This window comes from Notamacropus eugenii, chromosome X (genome assembly GCF_028372415.1).
Source record: "Notamacropus eugenii isolate mMacEug1 chromosome X, mMacEug1.pri_v2, whole genome shotgun sequence".
Lineage (NCBI taxonomy): Eukaryota > Metazoa > Chordata > Mammalia > Diprotodontia > Macropodidae > Notamacropus > Notamacropus eugenii.
The window spans coordinates 70,446,455-70,472,997 of NC_092879.1; the positions used below are offsets into that span (position 1 = coordinate 70,446,455).

At 43.5% G+C, this 26,543-nt stretch overlaps 1 protein-coding gene and 1 long non-coding RNA gene across 5 annotated transcripts in view; one reads left to right on the plus strand and one right to left on the minus strand.

Moving 5' to 3' along the window:
- Positions 1–26,543, minus strand: part of LOC140515176 (uncharacterized) — a 39,012-nt gene that overhangs the window by 5,111 nt on the left and 7,358 nt on the right. The window contains exons 2-3 of one of the 3 annotated variants that reach the window (XR_011970868.1): positions 25,797–25,978; positions 18,992–21,431 (exon numbers count right to left, since the gene is read on the minus strand). This is a non-coding gene — a long non-coding RNA (uncharacterized lncRNA). Of the gene's footprint in view, positions 1–18,991; positions 25,979–26,543 lie in introns of those variants that run through there. The other 2 variants (XR_011970867.1, XR_011970866.1) reach the window with 2 other exon arrangements.
- HMGB3 (high mobility group box 3) overlaps positions 1–26,543 on the plus strand; it is a 52,232-nt gene that overhangs the window by 1,911 nt on the left and 23,778 nt on the right. The window contains exons 1-4 of one of the 2 annotated variants that reach the window (XM_072625728.1): positions 1,284–1,433; positions 2,262–2,401; positions 3,582–3,756; positions 5,966–7,000. In XM_072625728.1, the coding sequence (XP_072481829.1) occupies positions 1,284–1,433; positions 2,262–2,401; positions 3,582–3,756; positions 5,966–6,106 (606 nt within the window). In that variant the 3' untranslated portion in view covers positions 6,107–7,000. Of the gene's footprint in view, positions 1–1,275; positions 1,434–2,261; positions 2,402–3,581; positions 3,757–5,965; positions 7,001–26,543 lie in introns of those variants that run through there. The other variant, XM_072625729.1, reaches the window with a different exon arrangement.

A 26,543-nucleotide genomic window follows, 5' to 3' on the forward strand; every position in this document is an offset into this window, starting at 1 on the left:
TGCTTGTGGCTTTGTTAGGAATAGCAGCCTCTACTGCCTGAGCCTGAGCCTTGCACAGGCAGAGAAGCCATTTTAGCGAATGGAGCTAGAGCTGCTGCTGCTGCTGCTACTGGGGCCAGAACAGCAGCTCCCACTTCTCTCCATTCCTCAATAGCACTGAGCCTCTCTACTTACTCAGTAAGGGCATCGGGCGAGAGCTTGCACCTGGGCCCCCTTTTCAGGAGTCTTTCCTTGGGGTAAGAACACCCCAGTAGAGTAGAGGGAAGGATTTCAGGGGGACTTTCTTTCATCAAGGAGCATTTCACAAAATGGAAGATGAATTATTGGTGTCTTGGTGACCTGTCGTTTTTTTCTTTCTTTTTCTCTTCTTTTTTCGTTTTTTCCCCTCCAAGTAGAGTTTACTGTTTACTGGGTCAGGGCACATCCATTCAGGGGTGCAGGCAGCCCCCAGCTGTTACAGGGGGCACCCCACAAAGGGCCCCCCCTTATATTGTACACTGACGAGAATTTTTTATTTTTTTTTATGATGACCTTGCAGGGTAGGGGAGATGGATTAGGATTAGAATTGGAGGGGGGATCACTACTTTTTTAAAGGAAACTTTGAAGAAGGTATGAGCTCGAAAATGTATATTTTACTTAATGGAGAGGCAGACTGAAGGGGTGGGGGGAAGACGACTCGGCAAACAAGCCTTTCAAATAACTTTTCTCCCTTTAGATTAAGTGACTAACTTGGAAGCTTCTCTTATAATGTAAGGGATACTTTTACAAATAAGTTCTCTTGTAGGGAATTTTTTAAAATATAAAATGCTTTTTGGCATTAATTTAAAATCTTGCTTTCCTCTGGACTGCTTAGGATGGGGGAGGAGGTTGTTTTTAGAAGTTTTATTTATTTGTTTATTCATTTATTTTTCAATGGATGCTAATTTTGTCTTAGCTGTTAATAAGCTATGGAGGAGATTTTTGAAGTCAAGTCAGCTTGCCAAGGTGGATGATGCCATAAACACCCACCCGTTTTCTTTAGAAACTTTCGGTCCAGAGTAGGAGCTACGGCTATCACAATCCATGCTGGTTGTCAGCAGTACTTTCCAGGTTCCCCATTCTAACCCAACAGTTCCTGTGGCTGACTGCTGGAGTCATCCTATTTTCAGGACTGCTGCCTGCCTTTGGAATTGTTTTCTTTTTGGCAATAGAAAGAACTGCCTTGCCTTTTTCGGGAGATGTCTGTGTTTCTCCCTCCTCAGCAATGATGCATGTTTTAAAACTTATCTTTTCCAGAGTTCACCATGGCTAAAGGTGACCCCAAGAAACCGAAGGGCAAGATGTCTGCTTACGCCTTCTTTGTGCAAACTTGCCGGGAAGAGCATAAGAAAAAGAATCCAGAGGTTCCTGTTAACTTTGCAGAGTTTTCTAAAAAGTGTTCTGAGAGGTGGAAGGTACCTGATTACATTGTTTTCCTTTAAGACATTTAAAGAAAAAAAATTTTTTTTAAACAGACCTGTTTTCATGGTATTATACTTTAGGTGTAGAAACTTCCTCCCCAGATACAGATAAGTTAACTCTTGTGTCATTTTGTGAGGTGCCTGGGCCACTGAGGTTAGTGACTTGACCTGGGGCACTCACTCTGCTTTAGAGGCAGGAATTGAAACAGTCTTCTGAACCCTAAGGCTAGGTGCCTTGGCTACGCCTCATCAAGGTTAGCTCTAGCTAGGACTACAGTGTGTTGTTTTAATAAATACTTTTTGCCTGCCTGCTTAGGAGACTTGAAATTGACAACCAGAGCCTCAGTGTGAAATAGACACCATCTGGAAACTTTGTTTACATGGCCATTGGAATATTTAATCCACTCCCCCAGGTCTGTAAGAAAGACGTTAGTGTCATATAAAGGAGCACTAAATTTGGAATCACACAATTTGGGTTCCAATATTGCCATTCTATACATAATCTTGGGCAAGTCATTTCTCTTCCTTCTTCTTTCCCCCTCTATAAAATTGGGACTGTGACTAGAGTGCTTTGAAGGGTCCTTCCAATTCTAAGTCTGTGATTTCAGCCCCTCAGTTTTGTTTTTTGTTTTTTTTTTTTTTTGAGCTGATATCAGAGACTTCACATTGTAACTTCATCAGTTTTGTTATTCTTTGTATCCCCAGTGATTAGCACAATCCTGGCACAGTAGTAAATGCTTAATGAATGCCAGTTGACTAACTGATTAATGGATTACCTTGGAGTGGTTGTCTAGCTTTTGAACCGGTCTCATTTCTTCTTAGACTATGTCGGGGAAAGAGAAATCCAAGTTTGATGAGATGGCAAAAGCTGACAAGGTACGATATGATAGAGAAATGAAAGACTATGGACCAGCAAAAGGTGGCAAAAAGAAGAAGGATCCTAATGCACCTAAACGGCCACCGTAAGTTACTTTGGCCTTTCTCCTCTATGGTCACCAGAATTCTTAGGGTGGTTTTTTTTTTCCTGCTTAAATTCCATTTTATTAATGGATGATAAATGTTCACAGATCATAGCTTTAGAGCTAAAAGGAACTTTAGGGGTCATCTACCTAGTCCAACCCCTTCTCTTTCCTCTTACAAAATGAGGAAACTGAGAATCAGTAACTTGCCTGTGCTCACATAGCTAGTGAGTCTCAGAACTTCAACCCAGGTCTTCCTGATTCCAAATTCAGTGCTGTTTCCATTATACCACACTGTTCACAATGGACTTTTGAAGATCTATTTGTTTTCTCCCTTTTCTTTTCTTATACTTAAAAAAATAAAGCCCAATTTCAACTTCAGGGCCTGTAGTGCACTGTCAGAAGCCCAGGTGAGTAGCTTGGTACTGGTTTAATTGGGAGAGCCCTGGATTTGGAAGTCAGGAGCTGAGGCTGAGATAGCTTCTTGAGAGCAAAACTTTTTTTTGTCTTTCATTCCCCTGCCACATAATAGTCCATCAAACTCTTATTAAATTATTTAGTGCCTCTGTAAACTTAGGCAAATCATGTCACTCTCTGGTCTTCTTAATTTTTCCATTTGTGAAATGAGGAGATTGGACTGCTGATCTTTCCAGTTCTATATCTGTGATTTACAGAGATGGCTATTACTTACACCAATTCTCTTATAAGTAGATTTTTATTGCTATCTTTTCGCATTGCCTTGCTTTCCCCCTAGGTCTTCCCCCTCCCAGGGAGCTATTTTTTCATATTGAAACCATGAAATTATATTAAAAAATTAAAGCAAACATTTTTTAAAAAGAAAAATTCAGTAAAGCTGAGGACCCCTTCCCTCCAACTCTAACCTCTGCAAAAGAGATAAGGGATATATGTCTTCTCATTTATGAGCCAATTTTAAAGAAAGACTTTCTATGGGATTTTTTTCTGGGGAACAAACCGGTGGAAAGAACCTTTTGAGAATTCTGGCACAACTTGAGGTGTGGTTTTCATGCATATCTCTTGCTCACCTCAAGACCTTCAGGAGCCCTGTGAATCAAATCATGGGGGTCCAAGAGCTTTGCAGCCCAGGACATTTTTTTTTTTAATTAAAGCTCAAGTTTTCACGAATACTCATCTAAACACTAAACATGCTGACTTTTTCTCCAAGGTCTGGCTTCTTCCTGTTCTGTTCAGAATTTCGTCCCAAGATCAAGTCTACAAACCCTGGCATATCCATTGGGGATGTGGCAAAGAAGCTTGGCGAAATGTGGAACAATCTGAGTGACAATGAGAAGCAACCTTATAATAATAAGGCAGCCAAACTGAAGGAGAAATACGAGAAGGTAAGAAGCTACACATGCGGGCCCAGGGAAAGCTTGGGCTACTCGGGCGTGGAGAAGGGCTGGCCTTGGAGTCAGGAACACCTGGGTTCAAGTCCTGCCTGACACATTCTAGCTAGGTGACTCTGAATTGGTCACTTGACCTCAGTGTTCCGTACCCCGCCCCCAGGCAACTCTCAGAGACTAGGACCTACAGGTAAGTTGTCAGTCTTCATGGGTGGAGGAGGTGCCCTGCACCTGTGAGATCACAGGTCAGAGCCAAAAGAAAGAAAAAAAATTCTGCCAAGAAACTTCGAATGGAAGCTGCTTCAGTATGTGAGAAGAGGTACCTTGCCATAGGTCTGACCTGGACAGTGCCAGAGTTTTCACTGCTTAGCGTGCAATCAGGCTTTTGTGTGTTTCTGAGCGAATAGTTGAGGGCTGATCCTATGATCTTCTTTCTTTCTTTTTAAATTAAAAAAAAAAAAAGCTACCACCTAAATGTTTCACTTTAAAAAAAAAAATCACTGCCACTTCTCTGTTCCCTTCTCCAAATCTCATAGAACCTCCAAAACATTGGGCAAGTCTGATAATGTATGCTGTATCCTCTATCTCTCTGCTGATAGGAAGGAAGAAGTCTTATGATACAATTTGGGACAAAATTGTTATTTTCTTGGTCTACCTTAGTAGCTTGGTGTAGTGGGTAGGGCACTGGACTGGGAGTTGGGAGAATGGAATCAAATCCAACCTTAGACACTTACTGGCTGTGTGACCCTGGGCAAGTCAATTAACCTCTCTGTGCCTCGGCTTCCTCATCTGTAAAATGAGGGGTGTTGGATTGTGGACCTTTAAGGTTCCTTCAACTCTTAAGTATATAATCTTGTCTCTTGCCTTCCATCAAATAGTTCACTGAAGCCACAGTCACTACTGAGTCACAGTCGTAAGATCCTTAGTGGAAATGTGCATTTAGATTTTGTGGGATTCCTTCCTCCTTCCTTTACCCCTCCCCTTTTTTGTAAATGCTGGATAGCCAGGGATTTACTAGGTACATGAGCTGTTCACACACCTGGTGAGCGGCTTTGGTTTGCCTTATTCTGCAAAAGAGATCAAGTATCTTTTAATATTTGTAAGCTCCCTACAATTAGATTAGAAATCTGGGAAAATAGAAAAAATTGACAGGCTAAACTAAAATCATAGCTACAGACAGTGCCATGAACAGGCAGAGAGAGAGTGTGAAGAGTGAGTGATCAAAGCAAGTACGGGGAGGGTGGAGGTGCTTATTATTCCCAGAGATTGGCCACAGCAACTCACAGAGACTTTTCCCTAAAAGGGGGAAAAGGGAGGGAGTGTGCCCAACTTACTCTGCCCACCATGAAATCCTAGCTCCTTTTGAAATATTGAGAAGTCATCTGTAATATCCTTATAAAATTGTTGCTATTTTTTATCTTTAATATTATCTTCATCTCCAATGAGAGACAGTATGGTGTAGTAGTAGATAGCATAAAGCAAGGAAGACCTGGGTTCAAGTTCTGTCTCTGACACATGGTTGTGTGTGACCCTGGGCTAGTCTGTGTCCCAGGCAACTCTCTTTAAGATGAAAAACTGAAAAGGAGGCACCAACCTGCTTTGGTAGAGGAAGCCCCCTCACCTGGGAGTTCTTTATACCAGTGAAGGTATAGGTACAGTTTCTATTCCTATCCTCCATTCCCAGAGAGACATCCATTTTTACCAAAGAATAAGAAATGGGGGATTGGGGGGAGGGGAAAGGCAAACTCTACCCATCAAGTATGTGCAATGTTTTACACTTAGTCTTTTTCTCCATACCCCCCTCTCCCCCTCCAAAGAAGCAAAGGAGGTATCTTTCTTTAACAAGCAAATCACTTTATTGTAGTGTTTGCCTTTTTCTTTTTACTACAAGGCTATTGGGCACAACTGTCATTTTTCTCCTACTCTGATTGTTTATAGCCCAAGGGGTCTGGTGTAGTGGAATGAGGCATGAGACTTGGCTCTGTCTCCATTGTGGTATAACCTTGGGCATACCCCATAGCTCCTGTGAGCATGTGAGTTTGGGGCTGGGGTTTCATCTGACTCACTGACCTCTAAGGTCCAGGCCAGCTCAGAAGCTCCTTACCCACACACACACACACACACACACACACACACTTGGATGAAAGTAAGACCACTGGTGGTGAGCTTGTCAATTTCAATGGCGCCCCCTCTCTGCTCCTTCTAGGATGTCGCAGATTATAAGTCGAAAGGGAAGTTCGATGGGGCAAAGGGGGCGGCTAAAGCTGCCCGGAAAAAGGTAGAGGAGGAAGACGAGGAGGACGAGGAAGACGAGGAGGAGGAGGAGGATGAAGAAGATGACGAATGAAACTGTACCATATTCTGTCTCCATGTGAATACCATAGAGTAGGGGAAACACCTTTAAATGAAACACCTCTCCTTTGTGATGGTGTCGATTGCCCTCATTAGGCTTAATTGGCTTCTGATCACATAGCTTCTCAAAAGTGCTTCTAGATAGACATTGTAACTGTTTTACATGAAGTGGCCATGGGTATCTCGGAGCACCCAGAAACTGTATCAAAGTTGTACATAATTCCAAACATTTTTAAAAATGAAAAGGCGTTCTCGTGTTCTCCTCACTCTGTGCACTTTTGTTGTTGGTGTAAAACAAAAGCATTTACAAATGTTTTCAGGCATTTTTTTTAATTTGTAAGGTGGTGTTTAACTATATGGTTATTGGCTAGAAAATTCTGGGTTATAAACTGTACATATCTATAGTTTGTAAAAACAAACAAAAAACCCCACACCCCTAGACAGATTTTTGGGGTAGAGGCTTGGAGGGGGCATGAGGCTTGTCTGCCTTTTCTAGGGGGCTGCAACCCAAAGCCTACACTGTGAGGGTAGATTGAAGATACACTGCAGTGGGTGTCCATTTAGCTTAAAAGTTGTCTTTCTGTATATATAGTGAAATAGCACCCAGCTCCCATTCTTAGGTGTCACAAGGGGGGGTGGGGGTCAGCTGGCATGAGAAAAGTATCTGGATTTTCAGTTTTCTTTTTAGTTGAAGTGCAGTAGTTTTAAATTGAAACTGTAGAGTTTTGCCTTGTATCAGTCAAACAGAAAGCCAGGGCAGTGATGCAAGGGAAAAAAAACACAAAAAGTCTGTTCTTTAAACACAATTTGAAACTTTTGGGGTTTTTTTTTGTATGTTTAGAATGCTGAAATGTCTTTTGAAGTAAAATAAACAGTATTACACTTTTAACAACTGTTCTTGACACCATTCAAGATTTTTGGGTTTCAAGCAGACTTAACAGCCCAAAACAAAACAGTACTTTGGAAGACCCATATCCCCATGAGTCTGGTAGCCATAGATCAGATATTTCCTAGTTGTCTCATCCCCCACCCTCACTTCTGTTTAAAAAAATAAAATCAAACCTGAGCATTGATGGAGTTCAAGGGAATGTCTGCTTTAAGCTACTCTGTCATTTAGGTTGTTGTTACATGAGTAGCGTTAAGATGGTATTTGAGTCTGCTTACTTGGATGGGGGATAGATGAATGAAAAAGTGATCATCATTTCTGGTCTTTCCTGCCTGTAAGTTAAAGCTTTCAGAAATACCGAAAGGCAGGTGGTGAAGTTTTAGTCTAATTCTACTGAACAGGTTTTGACTTTTTTCCCCCCTTCTCTGGTTGAGTATGCATTTTCTACGTGTACTAAACTGTGCCTTTTTAAAAAAAAAACAAACAAACCTTTTTTAGTACTGCTTCAAATTTGCTTTGGGTGTTCCTTCCCACCTCCCCTTAGTTTTGGTCTATTACTTGAGTTCTTGTTCAGAGAAACACTAGAAAGTTCTCAGTTCTGCCAAGTCATAGAGGAGGGATGGCATAGCTGAACACTGGCTTCTTCTCAAGCCTCCTGGGTCAGCTACCACTTCTAGAAAGGGCAATTATGGCCACTAAGTGGGAGTTGTGGCATGACACCCTCCCCCCCATAGGTGGGGGTATTTGAGGGAGACCTTGTATCATACTTGTCTCTCAACTGCAATGTCTAACCCTTCCCTCCTTTAAGTCATTAAAAATATGTAGAAAATAAAAGTTGATTTTGGGGTTAACGTTAGCATGCAGGGATGGCCCATGTGTACTGAAGCGTTTTGAGAATGGTGATGGACAATGTCAGTGTCTGGAAAGAGGTGGAATTCTTGTGGTTTAGGGCACTATAATCCAGCAGATTAAGTTAAAATTGGTAGCATTCATCCAATGTGTCCTATTTGTACGGAGGGAACCTTTCTCACAGGAGAGTCTTTTAAACAAAATTGTTAAGCTTTCAGGGTTGTAATCAGGGGGTCACTTTTCAGTAAAACAGTGTAAATCAGGGCATAGAGGTGTGGCCTGTTTTCTGTGGTCCTGTTCTTCCCCTTCCCCCAGGTCCTTTATTCCAAAATTGGTCAAATGGTCCTTTGTTGATGATTTTTCTTTGTGCTGGGGCAGTGTTTCCTTATATCCTCAATTCTGGTAAAGGCTTAGGGTTGTTTTGTCTTGTGGACATGAGCCATTCTGACCAGTGCGGTCACCTGTGGAGCCTTTTCCACAGTTAAGAAAAAACAGTCTGTGTTAAAATTCAAACCTAGGGCCATTAAGGGGTTTGGGTGCTGAGTACATAGTTAGAGGCATAGTCTTCAGTCCTCCTTTTTCTCTTTGCAACTCCTCCCTCATTTTTTTCTTCTCACAGATATTGAGCTCCAGGGGGTGGCATCTAGGGCTAAAGAAGCTGCTAGTCCCTTGTTCCCCCATGTACCACAATTCCATTTCCATGCCTGACTTAAACTCATCCCAAGGTGCAAGTCTTAGGAATAAACAAAGCCAAGGGTATAATATCTACAGGCAGTCTTTTGGAAGTGGGAAATGGGGCCTGGGCCAGCTTGGCACAAGGTGTCCTTTCCTGGTGGGCGTTTCGACATGTCTAGTTTCACATCTAAGCAGTGGCTGGTTTGAAGGCTAGCCAAGGCCTCTGCCTTGCCCAGTGATTTGTGCTTCAGTCTTGTTTACTGAGTATTTGCCTAGACATGGTGTTGGTACGCAAGTTGCCCATGTGCCCATCGGGGCTGCAGAGGGGGTTGGACTAGGTGACCTGGCCCTTCCAGCTCTGAATCCTTTGATCCTGTTTTGACTGTTCCCCTTGTCCTTGAGTTGTCATTTTAGGCTGCAAACTATCAGCCTCTTGGGTAGAATGGTGGCATGCAAGTAAAGTACATCTGAATGTATCTGTTCCCACCCTAGAATTTGGGAAACTGTGAACTGTGAACCACTGTGAACTGGTATTTTAGGAAGCATGTTGTGGGGTTCTAAAGACTAACAGGCATAAACTTCCACGAGAAGGCAAAACCTAACCAGTGACTGTTGGGAGTGGGGCTTGCTAATTAGATTTCTTCAAAACTGAAGCTAGTCTAGGCATTAAGGAAAAATATTTGCTTATCAGAGGAACATTCTTATATTGCCAGACCTCATTAGGCTTGGGGCTGTTTTGTGATGCCTTGATTGGGGATGGAGCTAGGTCTGATTATTTTTCGTAATGCCAACCTGTCCATACATACTTTTGATACTTAAGTCTCTAATACTCATTTCCTGTTTTGCTTGTCTCACCTTCCCTCCCTTTCTCCTTTTACTTTTCCCTCAGTGAGGTCTGATCTTTTGGGGGAAACAAACACACTCAAAAAACCCTGGGCTTAATGTAGCAACTGTTGTCAAAGTGTCTCTTCCCATGTTTATGTTCTTGTCAAAAAGTGTATCTATCTAGGGACCTTTTTTGGATGCATCCATTTTCTGTAATAAAGTTTACTAATCGGTCTTCCCAAAAAGAAATCTGTTGAAGTGAGTGTGCTGTGGGGAACCTGGTGGTGGATTGACAGCCTGGATTTTAGTTACTGACTTACCAAGATTCTGGAATTGGGGGAGAGGGTAATCATATTTAAGATTTTTGAAAAATTTGTGACTCATCATGACGAAATGGAAGATGGTGCAGTTGAGCAGACACAACCGATAAAGCCAACAGATTTTGAAAATGATGAGGGTGCTATCACATGGCCAACTGGAAAGTGAAGAGTGCAGGACCCTTTCCTGTTTTAAGAGGGTATCTATGTGTGTGTCCCCAGACTTGCTTTCCTGATGCACTTACATCACTGAAAGCCAGGCCTTAGGATTCTTCTTCAATGTCCACGCCCCTTCAAAAAGACAGGTGAACTCTCGGGCCTTGGCATTAGATTAGAACTGGGTCTTGGGCAAGAGGGCTGGGTGGGTATGTTCTCTGTCCCAATGGGAAAACTTTAAAGGGGAAAGCATTCCAAATGCTAAAGTAGATCTGTGCCGGTAAAGCCATTTAGGGCCAGAGTTGCTTGGGGGCATTCAGACTGACTGATTTACTTCTATTTGCATAGCAGGATTTGAACCTAGGCCTCTTTGAACTCAAACCCCAAGGCAGCTCTTTTCCACTAACCCATGCTTCCTCTCTCAAATTAGACTTAAAACGGACTTTTAAAAAGCAAGCTGAATATACCAGAAGGCTGGAATTCCATGGGGGCTTCCAGCTTGTCTAAGTTCAACCACCTTTTTGTATAGCGCAAAGGAGATTCAGGAAGGGGATGAGACCTACAGAGCTGGGCAGAAGAGTCAGAATGTAGGAGTGAGGATAGGAATGGAATGGAATGGGGTCCCTCCACCTACCCATTCCTCCTGGTTGAGACAGGCAGGGTAACAATTCCCAACTCTGGGCCTCAAGTTTGTTACATGGCTGCTTAAAAAAAAATGGCTTGGCATCTGTCTCAGGGAGTGAGTGGGGAGGGAGGGAGGAAAGGAGGGGGAAAAAAATCTAATATATGGCATTGTCAAACACTGAAAACAAATAATTTAATTTAAAAAAAACCCCAAAAAGGTGGGACTAGCACTGAATCTGGGAGCAAGCCAGAAGGTAGAGGTGAGGAGGAATTGCTTTCCAGATATGGGGGTTAGGAAGTAAAAAGGCAAAGAGTTGAAGGCAGAGTGTAATGTCTGAGTATAGTAAGAAAACCAGTGTCACTAGGTTGAAGACTGAATTCAGAATAAACTATAAGAACACCAAAAAAAAAAAAAAAGGCTTGGAAACATATCTGAGAGGAAGCTCTATGGCTCAGTGACCAATGGAAGGTCATACTCAAAAGATCCTAGGGGAAGGATGGGGAAGGAGACCTGTACAGGTACTCATCTAACTCTGAACTCCTTCAAACCCTGGCAAATGAAGAGGTAAATAAAGAATAGGACCATAGATATAGAGCTGGAAAGAATTTCAGAAATCATTAGGAAAAGGAGGTACATGTGGTAGCAGAGGCAGGGAGGGTGAGAGAGCAAAGGAAAGCCAAGCTGGTCTTCAGTATCTAGTCTTCTTGGACTTTGGGCTAAAACTGTTGTTACCTCTTATCAATATCCTTTGAAATACAAACTGAAGAAGTCATTCCAAATTCTTATCTCCATTTTACAGTTGAGGAAACTGGCAAGCAGAGGTTAAATGACTCCTCCTGTCTCACTGCTAGCTATCTGTGGTCAAATTTGAACTCAGGTCTTTCCTGACTCCAGGTCACCTAGCAGGCATGAGCAAAATACACTAATAGCTAAAATGTACTGAGACTAACTTAAAGCTCAAATGCTACTTTCTGTATTTCTGAGGAAGAGGTAAAGAGGGGGTGCATGCCAAGAATGGGGAGGAGGGGAGACACCCACTGCCAAAGGTGAGTGGGTCAGTATGACTGATTTTATCCTTTTGGCATGGGTAAAGAGATCAGCAGCGATATTAATGAGAGCTGAGCTCACTAAGCCAATATAGGAGGAGGAGGGCCTAGGATAGAGCCTCGAGGCACCCCAGAATTAGTGGGCAAGACCTGGACAACGATCCAGAAAAGGGGACCAACAGAGACAAAGCAGTGTTGTGGAAACCGAGAGAAGTAGTAAGGAGAAAAGAGTGATCAGTGTTGTTATAGGCAAGTACGATGAAGATAGAATGCAAGTATTTGAAGAGCTGTTAACTGGCACCAATGGGTGGAAGTTTGGGTGAGGGAGATTCCAGAGGGTGTAAGGAGCAAATGTTCTCTCAAAGGGATTGGCTTGGCTGCTCCTTCATCTGGGTGTCAGAGGGGGCTCCTGGTCAGCTGTAGATACCACTGAGCTTCCCTCCAACCCCAGGATGTGATGCTGTGCCAGTTGAGGGGAGGATTGCATCCTCAGTCATCTTTTTCTTCCCTGTCCTGCTCATAGCTTGGTTTCTTTCCTGCATGCCATTGCAACTATTTCCTCTGTCTCATTCTCTTTCTTTGGAAAGCCTCATCCTGGTCCTGCTTCAGTTTGGAAGTCCTTTGCTTGAACCCATTTCCCCATAGAAACAAGGTTATAAATGGTGGTCTGGTTCCCAGGCACCCACTGAGTCCATAGTACAGTTGAATGCTAATAAGTTGATTTACTCATACTTGGCCACCATGTACAACAGTGGTTCTGGTGGGGAAACAGCCACAGACCTGGCTAAGGAACTTCCCATCGCAGTCTTAACTGCCAGGTTCTGAAACCCCCCAGGATAGCATCCAAGGCAGCTATGTCCTGGGCCCAGGATAGGAGGTAGGGAACGGATCCAAGGCTGCAACTCCTGTGGGGCAAAAGGGATGGAAGAGGAAGTCTGATGGCCTGGCCTGGGAATCCAACATAAGAACTGTTTGTAATTGGGCATTTCAAGCTGAATATCATTTTGAAATATGGCTGCAGTCCCTGTTTGATACTAGCCCACTGCATGCCCAAGTCTCAGATTTGGGACTGGAAATGGCCTTTGAGATGTTCTAGTCCAACTCCCTCACCTTAGAGTTGAGGAAACATGACAAAAGAGAAATGACTTGCCCAAGGTCACATGGGTAAAAGGTGGTCTTTGTAAACTCCTGAGCAATGTGTTCTAGAAATGATGTAGCTCTTGGCTTTCTGTGCTTCTTTTCTCTGGGGCTGCTACAGCTTCCTGGGTGTTTATGTCATTGGGTTAACTTGGAAGGGAGCAGACTGACTGCATGTGTATGGTTCTAAGCCAGGCACAGGGCAACAGTGGGGCAGAATGTTAAGAGGCAGTGGGGACAGGCAGACAGGTTGAAAAATGGGCCTCATTGGCAAGAACTGGATTTCCCATTCAGCTTGCTGATTGGAGCTGTGAGCAAATCACTTTGTCTCTCTGGGTCTCAGTCTTCTTACCTGTAAGATCATCATCTAGCTGATAGGTACAGAATGCTTTAAAGTTTGCAAAGTGCTTTACGTAAATGATTTTATCTAGCCTTTTAAAACAGAGGTGGCTTCATGTACTTTCATATCAGATTGTTGTAGAGGAAAAATCGAGACGAGATAGAGAAAGCACTTTACAAACCAGAAAACATTAAGCTCCTGCTCATTACTAGTCATTTGTTCCTTTTTCAAAAAAAATCCTTATGGGAGACTCACACTGGTAATTTCTGCACCTGGGGAGGCTGAAGCTAGTGGATCCTTTGAGGAGGAAGGGAAAAAGCAATGATGTAGTGCCTACCAATCTTGAGACAGCAGAGGTGATGTTATTTTACATTTTAGTTGAGGAAATTGAGGTAGGCAGAGGTTAAGTTACTTGCCCAGGGCTCGTAAGTGTCTGAGACTGGATCTGAAGTCAATTAAATACAGCGTGGGACCTGCTAAATTAAATAAGTAAAGCACTTTGTGGAATTTAAAAGTTACCAGACAAATGCTAGTTATTTCATTTGAATTTTACAAAATTCCCAGGAGGCAACTGCCATTATTAGCCTCATTTTATAGATGAGTAAAGTGAGGTTAAGCAGCTATGCCCCATGCTAGCATTTTAGCCACTATGCGCCCCGTGCTTAATACCCTCTAGTTAGCTGGTAGTGACAAGGGGATGTCTCCAAAAAAACTGCACAATTTGACTGGGAATCCTGAGAAATTCAGAGGCTTCTGACACTTGTATGACCATGGAAGAATCATTTTATTTTTCAGAACCTCAATTTCCTCACCTGTAAAATGGGCCATAGTGAGGCTCAGATGAGACTGTAGGTAAAGTGTTACAAACCATAAAGCATTAACTAAATGAAAGCTGTTATTAGGACCTGTCCAGTTTCTCACTAGCTGCATGTTACAGAAGCCTCTTCTGAAGTTGTGGCCACTTCCCAAGCCCCCTTTTGGGCTAACCTTTGATGCACCTCAGTATCAGGTGAACCTCATCTCTTAGAAGAAAAAAGGAATAAACTTAGTGTGGTTTTTAGTAAGTCACCAAAGTCTCTGTCCTTCATTTGCTTTATCTCTTCAATGGTCTGGAAAGAATACTAACTAGATTCCCAGCCTGGAAGAGCTGAGTTCAAATCCTGCCTCTCAGCAAGCCTCGGAGTCTGAGGCAAATCTCTAGGGCACATCTCAGAAGATCTGGATTCTGAAAAGCGTTTATTGGCAGCTACTATGTGCTGCCAGTAATATACTGTGCTATACAGCTACACTGGACAGTAAGGCCACAGACTTAAGCACTCTCTCAAAGAGCTCAGAGGGGAGATAACATTGAAACAACTTACTACAAATGAGATAAAATAAATGGGAGATCAACAAGAGGGAAAAGGCATTGGCATTAAGGGGGTTGGGAAAGGCTTCTTGTAGGAGGTGGGACTTGGAGGAAGCCAGGAAGCAGATAGTCAGGCATGGAGCACAGCCAGTGAAAAAGTAGTCAGGAGATGTAGTAAAGAACAGTGAAGAAACCACTCAGTGGATCACAGCCTATGCAGAGTGGGAGATAGGAAAGGTGTATGTTCAAAGCCTGTGAAACTGGGGGTTTCCTATTTGCTCCATTTGGGAGCCCCTGGAATCAAGTGGTCAGACTTGTTGTCAGCTGAGTGGAGGCAGGGAAAGAAGAACCAGCTATATCAGCAGCAGACATCCACTTGGCAGTCTTTTATGCACATTGCATTGCATTCACTCCCTTCCTAGCCAAGGTCCAAGACTTGAGAGATGTGATGCCTCATTTTAAGGCTTTATAGAGCAACTGGCCTGAGGCTACTAAGCCCAAAGAGGCGACAACCAAACTTTCAGTTCAAAACTGTCCCTCTACCAAAATGAGACATGGTAATTAGTACCATGATACCATTTTTGGTTGCTTTTGGATTCAATGTGACTTCATTTCAAAAAGAAAACCTTACTGGGAGGATACAAGATGTGTACAAGGAAGTGAACACAAAGTATATTCATAGTTACCGATAACAATTTCAAGATGAGGAAAGCACTAAATCACTGCATGGTGGTGGAGGAAGAATCAAAAAGCTTGATTAGGAAAGAAGGGATTCTGCTAATCTGGGAGAGGTCAAGGTTAGGATAGCTCAGTACACTAAGTATTCTGGAGCAGTTTTGGATTCAACAATTTCACCAAGGGCCAGTGAACTGCTAAGACTTTCGCCCTGGATTTAAAAAAATAAAGATTTTAGCTTTCACTTTTCTTGCATTGTTACACACGCATTATGTTCTTTCATTTAATTTTGACAATATTCTAAGTGAAATCACACGGACCCGTGATGAACAAGCCCATATCTCAAGTGGGGTTTATATTGGGCAAGCCAAAATATTTTTTTTGGCTCGATGTGCTGAAGTGGCCCAGCTCTCCCAGGCTAGTTTGGCCTTCATCTGAAAATGGTTTTGGCCTTGGATGACAAAGCACATTTCATTCGTAAAAAATCTTCCTAAATTTTCCTAGTCTTCTACATTTCTCTAATCTTCTACATTGAGACGACTTACAGCCCCAAGTAACCCTGGTCCATGTAAGCTTCTGACAGTCCTCACAGCAAGACTGACCTGAGTCCAGGCAACCAGCTTACACAAGTCTGATAACAGAGACATTAGCAGAAGAATGCACCGACACTGACAAAAGTTCGGCTGGCCATGGCCTTTGAAATATGAAGTCTTTTAGTTAGCCTTTAAAGCCCTTTTCATCTTTCTAGTCTTCCTTCCATACATACGAAGCCTACTTGCCAGTACATTTCATTCCATCTCCCATTCCTTTGGCTGCCCCCTTAAGGACGCTCTCCCTCAAGTATGACTTCCTTCCCATATCAGCTCCCTTCCCTTGCCCCCCAGGCTGCAACGCCCTGATTTAAGGGATCAGGGAACTTCTGGGAACCTTTCTAGGTGCATTGTTTCCCCAAGAGAATGAGTTCCTTGAAGATTGGGGTCTTTCTTTGCATTCCAAGTGCATGGTGCCTGGCATTCAATAAATCTGATTCGTTGGTTTTCCCCTTCTGGTTTGGGGAAGCATCTTAATGGATCCATTTCATTTACTTTGAACAGTCTGTGACAGTATCTAAGTAAATCTTCTTTCCACTTATCGGAACCCCAGCCTCCATGCCTTGGCTGAGGCTAATGTGAGAGCCACCTTCACAGAAAGTTATTTTTTCTAAAAGTGGGTACTTGGATGACCAGTCCAATCTTTGGGAGTCACAGGCGCCTGGCTGCCACTGGAGTTTTAGACAAGATGCTTAGAAGGTCCTGCCAGACCTCTTTCTGAAGAAATAATTTATACCACATAGAATGGCCATTTCCATATACATGGAACAGGTTCAATTGTCCATCTCACTTTTTAAATATATAAATTTAACCTGTAGCTTTCACAGCTGTTCAACTTATCTGTAATTCTACAATTCTCTTCTCTGCATTAAAAAAATGCCTCTTAACTTTTCATTTCCTTTTTTCCTCCCTTCCCTTTTCTGTTATCCTGTGGGAACATACTCTTTAGTCATTAATTCCTTAATTATTGACTAATAATTAACTTTTCACTTCACTGAGATTTGGGGATTGCCTTGAGGAACTGTTTGATTGTTGGCATCTCCAAGATTCCTACTCTACCTTGCATGTTAGAGATCTTGGAGGTCAGAGAACATGCCTGTTAATGACAGAATACCTGGAAGTGCAGTCAGAAGAAATGGATTTAAATCCTAGCTCTGATTAGGGATGTCCAGTAAATGGATCAATAGTATTTGTAGTGATTATCTCACAGGGTGGTTGCTTGGAAAGCATTTTGTAAACCTTTACTGTGTTGCTCTACCCCTTTTACATTAGAGGAAACTGAGGCCCAGAAGGGTTAGACAAATTGGCTACTTTTAGTACCACTCACTCTATAGTTGTAGAAACAGAGGACCTGAGGGATTAGGCAAATTGGTATTAATTGGTATTACTACCCACTCATTTTACATTTTCGGAAACTTGAGGCCCTGCGAAGTTAAGGCAAATGAGTCATTCAATCCTATCCATTCATTTTACAGATGAGGAAATGGAGGCCCAGGAGTTAGGCAACTTATCATTCTACTCATTCATTTTACTGATTGGAAAACTGAGGCTTTGAGAGTAAGCCCAGATCACCTCACTACAACTCTAGAGATCTTCCCATTACAGTTCGAAATTGTAGATGGTCAATAAGAACCTACTGTGTGCCAGGCACTTTAAGTTCTGAGAGCACAAGGAAAAGCAAGACAGCCCATGCTCTCAGGGAACTGACAGCATATAGGTGGAAGATAACATGCTAAGTTGTTGTCTACAAGACCTACGTAGAATAAACTGGAGCTTGGCAATAAAGGGGATCAGGAAACACTTCTTTTTAGGTGAAGATTTTTAGCTAACATTTGAAGGAAGCAGTTAGGAGGCAGAGATGAGGTGGGACAGGGGACAATTAGTGAAAATGCCTGGTGTTAGGGTATAGAGCTTTGTTGTTCAAAGATCTGAGTGAGAAAGAGAAAATGAGAATGTGAGAGGGAATGGGGGGGAGGGCCTTGAGGCAGCCAGGCCAGCAAGCATCCAGGTATGAGGTGAGAGGCCTGTACCAGAGTGGTACCAGTGTCCAAGGAGAAAAACACAAGATGCTGCACAAGCAGAATCAATTGGATTGGATTTGTGCGGTAGGAAGAGTGTGGAGAATGATAATTGAGAGGATGGTGGGGCCCTTAGCAGTAATCAGGCAAATTCAAAAGGAGAGTAGAGTCTGGGCGAAGAGATGCCTGACTGTACAGTAGATACTGTCCTGCCACTTACCGCTTGTGGTCCCAGGCATTCCTTTGGAAACGCCTGCCTTCCTTTATAATGTACAGTATTTAAAAATATTTATTAATACTGTTAGTATTATTAATGAAATGTTGTTATTTATATAGTATTTAAGACTTTAAAGAACTTAACTCCCACAGATGAGCATTTCCACACCGAAGAATGCAAGAGGGTTGCATATGAAACTGAAACTCCCATTTCATACCACTTACTTTTTGGAAAAATAAATCTTAGATGTTACTTTCAAAACTATCCTGCTTGTCTGTGATTCCTTCTGAACTTCATTTGCTTCTATTCATCTGGAACAATGTGTCAATGGCCCTATTTTGGGGCATCACTGTTACTAGGCCCTCTTCCCTCCCAAGCCCTTCCCCCAATTAAGAATCAGGAGGGGGAAAAAAACCAACCTTTTTCAACAAAATGAGTTCCCCTGGTTCTGCTCCAATCAGTTCATACAACTCAGGATTCTCTGAAACCATCTTTCTCCTCTTATGGCTCAATAACATTCCATTACATTCTTATAGAATTTGTTCAGTCACTCCCCAACTGGTGAACCTCCCCCTTAGATTTCAGTTGTTTGCTTTCTGTTTTTCTCCCTTTTAATTCTCTCTCAAAGATCAGGGTTTTTTTTCCCCTATATCCCTCCATGGGACACCCCTCCTTCATCCCTGCTTGTTTCATGTAGTTTTAAGCCAAAGAGAGAGAGAGTGTGTGTGGTGTGTGTGCGTGTGCGTGTTTACCCCTCTTTTGTCTGCTTCAGATAAGTTTGACTTAAAAGATTCATTTGTCTGGGGCAGGTCATAGAGTAAGCAAGACTTGAACTCAGGTCTTCCTGACTCCAAAGTTACAGTTTACCACAGCTTCTTTCTGCCATGCCCCTCCAGGTTTTTCCTTTTTTGCAGCAGTCCATGGCCCCAGCCTCTCCTCCTTTTTCTTGTTCTTTTGGCCCTAGTTTTCAACCCCCTTTTCTCCTGTGAAAGTCCTAGTAAGAGCCCTGGTCCCTCCCCACTGGTCCCTAAAGCATTCCAGGTTCTGCCCAATGAAATTCTAGGCTAATATAACAGGTTCTAGATAAGTGGGAGAATGCTTTTCATGTTCTAAAACCATCATATTGTAAGCCTCTGTCATGCACAGTGTGCAACACTCATTCTGATGGTGAGTATCTTTCCTATGGCACAGATAGGTAGCCTCAGCAATGGAGGCCAAGGGATGGGGGTGAGAACCCTTACTGGAGACTTTAACAGGGCAGGTCTCCCAATAGCTAAGGTGAGGATCCTTCACCTGGCTGCTACTTCCACAGCCACCCAATGTCAATGAGTGGCCTTGGGGCAGATCATGTCCAAGCCAACCCCCTCATTTTACAGAAGAGGGAAACAAGGCCATAGAGAAGGAAGGGACTGGTTTGGGGTCACAGAAGCAGTAAAACTAAGCCCAGGATCTACCACCATGAATCTAGAATCCCAGCATGTCAGAGTCATCTCATCCAACCTCCTCATTTTCTTGCAGCCTAGAGGGAAAGGGAGTTGCATGCAAGTCATACATCTGAGCTAGGACTCCTCTAACCCTGGTCTCTAGCTGACTGTCTCTGTTCTCTGCCTTAGTTTTGGAGTATATAGGTTCTTGGGAATCTTCTTACCAAAAGAATGGAACTGCCTCCCTTGTAATCCATCTTTCACATAGTTGCTGAAGTGCTATTCTGGAAGCATAGCTCCAACCACGTCACTTACCTACCTGTTCAAGAACTTTCTGTGGCTCCTTATTACACTCAAATGGAGCTTGGATCTCTTTGATTCAGACATTGCCACCAATAGTTGGAGCTTGTATCCGTACCAGCCCCTTCCCATCCCATTTAACTCCTATCCATGCAACAGGGGGTCCACCCAATGTGCTGGGGGTGGGGGAGCCCTTTCCTCAATTTCTCCTGACATCACCAGGGTACCAGTGAGCTCATCAAACACACCCACAACCCACACATATATTCTGTAAACTAGTGACACTGGCTTCCCTGATGTTCCTTAAGCAAGACATTCTATCTCAGGATTCAGAGTATTCTTGCTGAGTTCCTGGCCCCCCACCCCCCCACCCCCTTCCCTCAAGCCTCAGCTAAAATTCAACCTTCTGGAGGAAGCCATTCCTGATTCCTCTTAATTCTAGTTACAACCCCCTCCCCTTTCCTTTTGGAAATGATCCTTTCCAATTTATCTTAAATACAGCATTTTCATACATGAAAATCGCTACTCCATGAGTTCCTTGAGAGCAGGGATTGTGTTTCTGCATTTCTTTGTATCCCCAGTGAGTTACACGTAATGGGTGCTTCATGAAAGGTTAGGGGTCTGTCTTCCAGTTTGTCTTTGTACCCCCAGTACCTAGTACAGCACCTGGTACAAAACAGAAGCTTAACAAATGGCTGAATTGAACTGAATTGTCTGGCAAATATCAAGCTAAGCAGGTCCACTGTGAGGTGGGAACCACAGGCACACTTCTCCTCCCCTGCCTGTCTGTTCCCTCTGAGAAATCCTATCTGCCCTGGGGAGAATCTTCTACAGGAGTCTAGCCTGGTACAACACTGCCCAAAATAGCCTGGCTGGAAGCCAGGAGGTGCTGGCTACTCTAGCCTCAGTAGCTAAGGCTACTTGGGCCAAACCATTTGATGTTGGGGAAGTCCTACCCTTTAGGATTAAGTTGATTGGTTTTAAAGAGAAAGAGATGAGGCCAAGCACAGGCTTCATCTAAGTAGTGAAACCTGAGCTGGAAGTATACATACAGACTTATAGGCAGACCCTCTTCAGGCCACTCTGGGCCAATGTCAAGAAACATTTATAAATGACCCACTAAGTATTAGGCACTGTGCTAAGTACTGGGGATGAATGTTGTTGTTCAGTCATTTTCAGTTGAGTCTGACTCTCTGTGGCCCCATGTGGGATTTTCCTGGTCAAGATATTGGAATGGTTTGCCCTTTCCTTCTCCAGTCCATTTTATAGAACTCTGAGGCAAACAGAGTTCAGTGACTTGCCCAGGGTCACATAGCTAGTAAGTGTTAGAGGCCTGATTTGAACTCAGGAAGAAGAATCTTCCTGATTCCAAACTGCCCCTAGCTGCCCACTTGGGATGACAGTAATATGAAGAAGAAAGACAGGCCCTGCCCTCAAGAAGTTTACAATCTAAGAGGAAGACAACCTACCAATAAAAACTGAGAAGGGTGGAAGAAGTCTAAAGGAGTACAGACTGGGTGAGGCAATCTGAGCATGTTCAATTTTGCCAGGGCTCAGCTGAGGCATGGGCTCTAAGCTGGGGGGCGTGGCCCTTGGAAAGACTACTGTTCTGCTTAGCTAATCACTTTGGGTGCTTTCCCATATTGTGGTTCACTTGGGGGGTGTGCCCACATGTGCACATGCTTGCAAGAGCACATGTGCACTCCTGGGATGTGATAGCATACTCACATGCCGGCTGCTGATGCACCTTGTTGATGCTTGCAGCATGGTAGCTGCTGGTTCTTTCCTCTCCGGTTTATCACATCCACCCAAAGGGTTTTAGACTTGGAATCAGCAAATCTGGGTTCTAGTCCTGGCATTTATCAGCTGTCTTCATGGTACGAAGGGTCTTCCTGTAGGGGAAGGAGGTGAGAACTGTTTTGCTTGGCCTTGGAGGGCACTCCCAGGAGCCATGGGAAGAAATGGCTAATGTGGTACAGTGGAAGGCATGCTAGATGGAAAAGCAGATGCCTGCCTTGGCTTCAAATCTAGACTGTTCCAAGTTGGCTGACTTTGATAAGGCCCTCAAACCTCTCAGACTCAGCTTCTCCCTCTAGAAAATGATGGTGCTGGACCACATGTGTCCAAGACCCATTCCAGCACCAGATCTAGGATTCTCTAAATCAGGGGTAGAGAACCTGCAGGCTCGAGACCACATGCGTCCCTCTAGGTCCTCAAGTGCAGCCCTTTGACTGAATCCAAATTTCATAGAACAAATCCCCTTAATAACAGGATCTGTTCTGTAAAACTTGGACTGAGTCAAAAGGCCACACCCAAGGACCTTGAGGGCCACATGGGGCCTCGTGTCTTCACCCCTACTCTAAACCCTGTAGAGAGAAGTGAGTTAGAGAAGGTGTAAACGAGGCCCATTTCAGCTTGATGTAAGAGGAAACTATAGACCCATTTCCCTAATTGAGGCGAACATTTCAAAATGTAAATGTAGGGACAGGGACTGCCACTGGGATTTCACTGGTAGAGGGAACTCCCAGGTGAGGAAACTCCCTTTACCAATACAATGCCTTCTCTGTGGTTTATAATTATCTTAACAGTAATAAGTAACATTTATGTTTGCAAAGCATATTAGTTCACTTGAACATCCCAACAATGCTGTGAGGCCGGTCTATTGGACTTATCCCTGTTTTATAGATGAAGCAAGTGAGGCTCAGTATGGTTAAGTGATTTTCTTAGGGTCCCACAGTATAGCAGGCAGGATATGAACCCAGGTCTCTCAGAATCCAAGGAAAGCACTCTGTTCAATATGTTATACTGCTTCTTGAGTTAACGGCAATAGACCAAATACATGATTCACCATGATCAAGTTGGATTTCCTCCAGGGATGCAGAGGTTTCTGTTAGTAAAATAATTAGGACAATTAATCATATAAACAACAATAACAACAACAACAACAAAAAACCCCCTACCACATGATTATACCAATAGATAAAGAAAAGTCTGCAATGGAATGCAACTTTCTTTTCTGTTAAAGACTTTAAAAAGAAGAAACGTGAAAGGGTCCTTCTATGCTTAATGTGATCCAAAATAGAATGTAAGCTCATCGAGGACAGGGACTACTTGCTTTTTGTCTTTGTAGCCCCACCACTTAGCACAGTGCCGGGGACATAGTAGATGCTTATTTATTTGAACTGAATCAACTTTGAACTCTGCAGCTTTTCTTGAAGACATCAGGGATGGGATCCTCCCTTGTTCCCAGGGCAGCCCAGTCCCCTCCTAGAAAGAAAGCTCTCACAGAGGAGTAGAATCACGTGACTGACATTTTTCATGCCACAGCTGACTGATAGGAGGTGACTGGACCTCCTACCCTCCTTTCTCGGTGCCAGGCCAGAGCTTTGTCCACATGGAAAGTGTAAATTCACAAACAGGAACGAGTTATTCACAACTGCTGGGTTTTGTTTTAAAGAACAATTAAAAATGAAAATTACTTTAGTTAGGCAAATACACTGTGAGGGCATGACTAAAGGATCAAGGAGGATTGGGGGCCCCAGAGACACCAATCAACCCTTTTCATATGACAGACAGAAGAGGAAAGAGACACAGAGAGCAGAAGGGTTTTTGCCCCAGATGCTCCATGTCAGAGCTGGTACTAAACTTCAGATTCCCTGACCTTTCTACTAATTTTCTCTATTTCCAGTATCACAGTGTCCCTCGTAAATGCCAGCACTGCATGGCATATCCATCTCCAGGTACAGCTTGTGGATTCCTCCTTTTGCCGCTTAAGGCATCTCAAATTCCAATCTAATCATGCAAGGTGCCAGGGAGCAGACAGAATCTAGAAGAAGGCCCAAGTGGCAGGTAGACCAAAGGCAATGTGACCCTTTGGACACTGCAGTGGCAAAACCTCCTTCGACTCATCCCAACCAATAAGAATTCACTAAGCACTGTACTAGTGCAAAGACCAAAATGAAACCCTTCCTACCATCAGGGAGATGACATTCACCTTTGAGAGGACACACAATGTGTACATGGGTGAATATATTCATGTTAATCTGAGAAGAAGAGAGAGAACAATTAAGACTGGAAAAGTTTCTCAAAAGGAGATGGAGTTGACATTACCTCCCACTCCTTTTCTGATGGGTGGGGAAAATTGTACATATTACCAGAATTTTTTTGATGAACTGAGAGGTTTTGTTTATTTTTTTCTCTTCTTTCTTTAAAAAAAAAATTGTTGTAAGAAGGGGGTGGGGGAGAGATATAGGTGGAAAGTTACATGATATTAAAATGTCAATTAAAATTTCTTCCACTCCTTTAGAAATGACTTAGCAGCAGTTTGAAGGATAAACTGGGGGAAGGAGACCCTGGAGTCAGGGAAGATGGCTAAGCTATTATAAGAGTCTGGCTGAATAAGGTGGGGGGGGGCCCTACACACCACTTGGAAAAGCAGAGAAAATAGAGTTCAGGAAAGCAATCCCAAGTCTGGTATGGAAGTACAATATAGTAGTGATGGTGAACTTTATGTTCATCTTTTGGCACACTCTCTGTGCCATACATAGAGTAGCTAATCTGTTCTTGGCTTTTCTTGATAATATCACTGTAAGGATTATTTTCCTAGCTGCATGAAAGATGGAATGGAAGAGGAGAGAGGCTGAAGACAGGAAGGTCAGTTAGGAGGCTTTGCCAATAGTTCAGGTCAGTAGTGGTGAGGGTCCAAGCTACGGTGGTGGACCATATAGATACAAAGCAAGGAATGGATCTAAGACGTTGTGGAGGTTATATTGTAGGATTTAACAACTAAATGGGTATGAGTATGGGGGGATGGGGATGGAGGGGGACATGGGCAAGGAAGCATTGTGAAGAAGAAGGAAAGGGGAAAATTATTCTGAGATCTCAATCTTGGATGACTGAAGGTTGGTGGTACCATTAATAGAGATGTGTAGAGGAAGGTAGGATGAATGAAGGGAAAATGAGCAGCTTAGTTCTGGACAGGTTAAGTTTGAGATGCCTATGAAATATTCAGGTTGATTTACCATGATCAAGTTGGATTTCCTTCAGGGATGCAAGGAGTTAGTAAAATAATTAACACAATTAATTATATAAGAAAACCCCACATAATTATATCAATAGATAAAAGAAAAAGTCTACAATGGAATGCAGTGAAGAATAAGAGATTTGGAGCTGGAGGTCAGGGGAGTGGAGTGATCAAAGCTCAATATGTAGATCTGGGGAAAAGCTGCAGAGAGGTGAATAATTGAGCCCACGGGTTCAGAGGAAATCATTAAGGGAGAATGCATACAGAGCAGAGGACTCCAAGAGGAGCCTGGAGTTAAGGCCATGTGTGGGAGGGCTGACAGTACTGGAAAAGGACAAGGAGTCCATGAAGGCAGCTGAAGAGTGGTCACACTGGCAGGAAGAGGGCCAAGGGATGAGACAGCGGCCAGGAGGCAAGGCTGCTCAAGAGTGCAGAATGTGGCCAACAAAGCAAAGGGGATGAAGACTGAGAAAATGCCAGGCAATTTGACAATTCAAAGGGGACCTTGGGGAGAGCAGTTTTAATCAAACGGTGGCTTCTGACCCCTTGTAAGCAAGCTGGGGCTCCGTTGGGCAGTGAAAAGCCTTCACACTGGGCCCGTTTCCCATTGTTCTGGCCAAACCCAGTACCTGCTATTCCTCAAATAGGATTTTCCTTCTTTGCCTTTGCCCAGGTTGTCGCCCCATCTAGAATCTGCTCCTTACCTTCACCTTTTGTAATCCCCAGTCCAAGTGCTGTGTGTGGTGGTGCGCCCCCACACCAGGAGCCAGTGAGGCCTTCTTTACCCCCCATCCCCACCCCAATTCTCCAAGTTGTTTGCTCCTGAAGAATGTAGAATGTAAGGTCCTTGACGGTAAGGACTGTTTTCCATTTTGTCTTTATACCTCCCCAGACCCAACATAGCAGATATAGTATCTGCTGGTCCATAGCAGATGCTTTAAAAAATAACTCTTGAATGAAACTGAATGGAGGAAGTGGAGGTAGTGAATGTAGACTAAGTCTTTTAATTTACTGTAATTTAATGTAATTCTTTCTAAGAATCCGGTAGTAAAAGGGAGGAAAAGCCTGAGGCAGGTTTTTTAAGAATTGGGAATACCGGAATTTCTTTGTTGGGGGGGGGGGGGGGGTAAGGAAGGAGCCTTAGATAGGGAGACAGACACAGAGACACACACGCAGGAAATGAGAAAGAGAGCCAGGAGACTATAGGATCAAGGGCATGAGTAGAGGGGTTTACCTTTACAAGGAGGCTCTCTCTTCTTCCCTGGCTGGAAGAAAGAAGGCAAAGGAGAAAAGCAGCAAGGTTCTTCTTCTTCCAATTCCAGGCCAAGTCTGAGGTTCAGTACTGGTCTGTGAGAGGAGGGACCTGGAGCCCTTCCCTTTCAAGGCCCTTTTTCTTCTTCCTGGCTTTGCCTTGCCCTGCCAAGGGACAGTGATAACTGTTGTTAGAATGATCTTTCCAAGGTCGAGTCAAATCAGTCTGAGCCAGTGACTATGGGGGCTAAATGCACCCTTTCACTCGAGCTTCTCATCTTATCTTCAGACTAGAAACTGGGTCGGTCTGCATTCCTGCAGGCTTAAAAACCAATGTGCTAAGCAAGGCTACATTCACTTCACATAAGCCTGCTCAGACCTTTTCAGGCTGGCGGAGTGATAATGCATATAATCTATACGTGGAAATCCAGCCCTTCCAGCTTGGGAAGGCAGTGTGGGATGGCAGTATAGTGCAAGTGAACTGGACCTGGAGTGGGCTTGGAATCAACCTTGCTGAGACTTTCTAGCTATGTGACCAAGTCCAAGTCACTCACCTCTCTGAGCCTCAGCTGCCCCACCTGTAAAATAGAGGTAATAATACCTGTGGCACCTAACTCATAAGGTTGTTGTGAGGATCAAATGAGATAATGGATGTAAAGTGCTTTGCAGACTTTAAAGTGATATGTACATCTACCACTATTTAAAGCACTGTGGCAGAAACGAGGTAAAC